The 4,370-nt window shown below is 41.9% G+C and overlaps 1 protein-coding gene across 1 annotated transcript; it reads left to right on the top strand.

The window, feature by feature from the left end:
- Positions 1–230: 230 nt before the first annotated feature.
- TCIM (transcriptional and immune response regulator) lies at positions 231–1,999 on the top strand. The gene has a single exon (XM_075556633.1). It carries the CDS (start codon positions 292–294, stop codon positions 610–612), a length of 321 nt encoding a protein of 106 aa, XP_075412748.1. The 5' UTR covers positions 231–291; the 3' UTR covers positions 613–1,999.
- The last annotated feature ends 2,371 nt before the right edge of the window (positions 2,000–4,370 follow it).

The raw sequence follows: 4,370 nt of genomic DNA, 5'->3' as shown, positions 1-4,370 counted from the left end.
AGGAGTCCCAGTTTGGATACTCCTGTTGCCACCGATGAAGTGAAAACAACCTCCCATGACCTCTGCTACCCATCACTGGAAACAGCTTTGTGTAACCTTTTGCACAAGACAGGCTGTTGGCAACTCAACTGTTAAACCTGTCTGCAATTACTCCTTCTTGAGATCACTCTGATGTCACCAGTGTAACTTGAGCCCAGGGCTTTGTTCCCACTTTAAATAGCAGTCCCAGCCTGACTTTGCTACAGACTCTGGAAAGCCAGGAGCTGAATTCCTCCGGAAGAACCCACATCGATGAAAGCAAAGGGAAGCCACCAAGACATCATCATGTCCACATCGCTGCGAGTCAGCCCGTCCATTCATGGCTACCACTTCGACACGGCTGCCCGCAAGAAGGCTGTGGGCAACATCTTTGAAAACATCGACCAAGAATCTCTGCAGAGGCTCTTCAAAAACTCCGGGGACAAGAAAGCCGAGGAGCGGGCTAAGATCATTTTTGCCATTGATCAAGATTTGGAAGAGAAAACAAGAGCACTGATGGCGCTGAAGAAGAGGACGAAAGACAAGCTCCTCCAGTTTCTGAGACTGCGGAAATATTCCATCAAAGTGCACTGAGACCGGAGCAGGGCTAAGAAGACGGACGGACGTTTAAAGACCAACAGTGAGTTGACGAGCCCCGGGTACACACAGCACTGGGTTGTGCCTTGTGAGCTCCTCAGGACTCCAGAGCCCTGAAGCAACAGAACTCACTGGGTACCGCGACTCACCCCACTTCCAGGCACTGGGCTGTGACAGGGGAGGACAAAATGCTTTCAGTCAGGACTGCAAATGCTCCCTACAGGAAAGGACTGTTGCCGGTGTCAAGAGAAGAACCTGAGTTTAGGCAGATGTAATACGAACTGAAGAAAACAGCTGCATCCAGAGTTACTTTATCAGACTCTTACAACTTCAATTCACCGTGAACTTGTCAAACAACAGCAAAAGCAAAATTGAATCGGGGAGGGTAGAAGAGGGGGAATGGGGAAAGAAAATACTATGTTCAAAGTGTTTACTGAAGTTTTCTATTTGAATGTTCACAATGTTGCCAAGCCTTCCTGTTGCCTTTTGGTAAAGCATTTTTAGAGATCGGTAATTATTTATTTGCATTTATTACAATGCTTGAAAATGTGCATCGTGTGGGTGTAAGTGCAAATTCAAGAACTGCAATACTCTTAGCAGCTTAGTTGAACCATATATCATGCTCTGGTTTGTAAAGACTTTTATACATTTAAAATTGGTTGCGCATAAGTTAGAATAATGGGTTTTTTCATAAATTGAAAGTGCTGTGAAAATATTTTATAATGGTTTTTATCTTCTGACTAATGCTCAAATATAATCTAATGAGAGTTCGTTCAGTTATTGCATTAAGCATTGGGAAATGAGTATGATACACTAAATAGTTGATGAAGATGCTGTGGTTTCTATAATTTATTATAAATGGCGAGTGAGATGCAACCATAATAAATTATTATGAACTTAGCTTCTCTTGGTGTGTGATGATTGGTCTCAAGGGGGAAAAAGGAAATTAAATTTCGATTATTGTAAACTTTTCTAAGGATTTGGCACTAAGAATATAGGTGCTTTTAAAAGAGTATTGAATTAATTGCCAAACTCTTTTAAAATGAACTCTTACATCAAATATTTAAAACATTTTTTGTCATAACTTTCCATGATAAAATGTGGACATGGAATTCATGGACTGGCTTATCATTATCTTTGCTTATGACTCCATGGAGGGTGCATTTTAAAAGGCTTTCTCCCCATATGTTTGAAATTTAAATGTCTCCTCTGTGACTGTAGTAGTTGTGTACATGTCTTGCTTGAAAACTCATTTTAGACCAGCACATGGTGTTATGAAACAAATATTTGTTTCTCCCTAAGGAATATATTTTTGAGTTGGGAAACCTGAATTATGATCAAGAGTCTATGAGTTATTAATGTTTATTTAATGTACACCAATATGGGAATAGCATTACAGGCATTTTTTTTGTTTATATCCTTATAAAATTATAATAAAGCACTTCTAAGAAAGCATGCATCAATGCCTGCTATGCTTTCCTAACAAGAAGAACACAAGTTCCCCAGAAATTGAGCATTCCAGGGACAACTACAAACGGGTTTGAAACTGCTGATCATAGTAAAATGAAACAAGTAAACAATGAAATTATGCTGGGAAAGGGCACAAATTAGATTTTAATGCTTTTAAAAAAATTAAGAAAGTAAATAGCAAAACCCATTTTTGTATATCAATTGACTCTTCCTGATTATAACGTACATTTATCTCATTCAAATGTTTCCCCATGAACACATCCAGGAGAGTCATGAATTTGGTTGCAGAATGTTGTATATGTGTCTCTCTGTGCATTGGTTGAGGAGGGATATTCTCATTTTTATCACATTACGAAGACATCCAGGCCCCACACTCAAAAAGAAGGCCCAGAGAGGAAGGGTTTGACAGGGTGGATGACACTTGGAAATGTCAGAGTGAAAAAGCCAAAAAGATCTCTGCTCCTTGAGCCAATTTCCCCTCCTGGAGAGCTGGGTGTGCTTGATGAACTCACCTATGAGCCTCGGGGTGCCCGCTAGGAGTCAGTTCCCCACTTCTGATAGGACCTACAATCTCACATGGCCTCTCTCTATTGAAAACCACCAAACATCACACAGACATTTCTTAGGAAAGAAAATGAATCATTCCTAGGACACCCATTATACTTTTTAATTCCCAAGAACATTTTAAAAATCATTTCTTTTCAAAGATTTCAGGCCCGTGTTGGATGCTGAGCCCAGTCCAAGGGCTGCTTTCCCCGCACTTACTCTTGAGGACTGACCCTGCCTGTGCTGTTAGCAATAGGGGCCAGTGCCCTCTTTCCACATTCGTGTTGTTATTGTGTAACATAGAGTAGGTTCTGACTCACACTGAGACTAGATCACAGAATGGAGCTGCCCCACAGGGATTCCTAGGCTGAAAGCAGATCTCACTGTCTTGCATCCAGTGGAGCCACTGGTGGATTCGAACCACAGACCTGTCACTTAACAGCGGAACTTTTGACCACAGTCCCACCAAGGCCCCTTCCCTTTTCACTCAAGCATGTTATCACTAACTTCTGATCATAGCACTGTAACGCGGGCAGGGGGGCCAAAAATAAGAGTTGGATATTGCTCCAAACACTGGGGAGAATAACTCGTTGAGTAAATTATTACACAAACATGTGTTTTGTTCTTCATGGAGGACAAACGTTGGCGTCAATGTGATTACTAAGGAGGATTTTCTACTTCATCGTTTTTATTAATGGGACATGAAAGTGAAAAATCTTGGAAATAAGAATAGCGACTTCTGTTCAAAATTCCTGCCAACACATCGAAACAAAGCAAATCCCTCTGATCTCAAATTAACTCTGGCTCCGCGTGTCTTACAGGGCAGAGTAGACCTGCCCCATACATTTTCCAGGGTTGTATGTAATGTCATGGAAGGAGACTGCCTCGAGTTCAGAGTGGCAACCCAGCACTTTGCTAGAGCACCTTCTGGGAACAATCCAGGACATATATATGCCTCAGTCATGTTCTCCTCCACTAACAGTTACAGAGATGCAGTCAATGCTCACCAGGAAGTCTGATGAGCTAATCAACAAATTATTATAAGTCATGGTCTGGAAATTGTGTGTCTTAGGGGCACTGGTGGTGTAGTGGCTACAAGATGGGTTGCCAGCCTCAAGGTCAACGGTTCAAAACCACCAACCCCTCCAAGGTAGAAAGACAATAATTATAATCTTGAAATTCCACTGGGGCAGTACTACACTGTCTTATGAGGTCCCCAAGAGTCGGAATCAACTCTATGGTGGGAGTTTCGAGGTTTTTGTGTTCTTGTTTTTAATATTGCCTTATCTATCTTCTAAACTCTATGCAAGAGTTTCCCAGAATAGCGTCATGTTTACTTAAGCCCTTTCACAGAAACTTAACCAGTGGTTCTCAACCTTCCTAATGCTGCAACCCTTTAAAGCAGTTTCTCATGTTGTGGTGACCCCAAAACATACAATTATTTTCATTGCTACTTCATAACTGTCATTTTGCTACTGTTATGAATCGGGCAACCCAAAGGGGTCGCAGCCCACAGGTTGAGAACCACAGAACTAGAGTGTTGTATGAAGGCCTCTGGGTGGCTTATATTCAATTAATGATGTGGAGTCTCACAGTTTTAACCAGAGGCTCCAGGGAAAATTCCTGAAGATCTGCTTCCATAGAGATGACAGTGGAGAGAAGCCGATGGAGCATAGCTGTTCTGTGTAGCAAGTGAAGTCACCAGGGTGCGGCATTAATGAAACACTCAGGGACTCGGG

The sequence above is a fragment of the Tenrec ecaudatus genome, chromosome 8 (assembly GCF_050624435.1).
Source record: "Tenrec ecaudatus isolate mTenEca1 chromosome 8, mTenEca1.hap1, whole genome shotgun sequence".
Classification (NCBI taxonomy): domain Eukaryota; kingdom Metazoa; phylum Chordata; class Mammalia; order Afrosoricida; family Tenrecidae; genus Tenrec; species Tenrec ecaudatus.
This window is presented reverse-complemented; position numbering and strand designations above follow the sequence as displayed.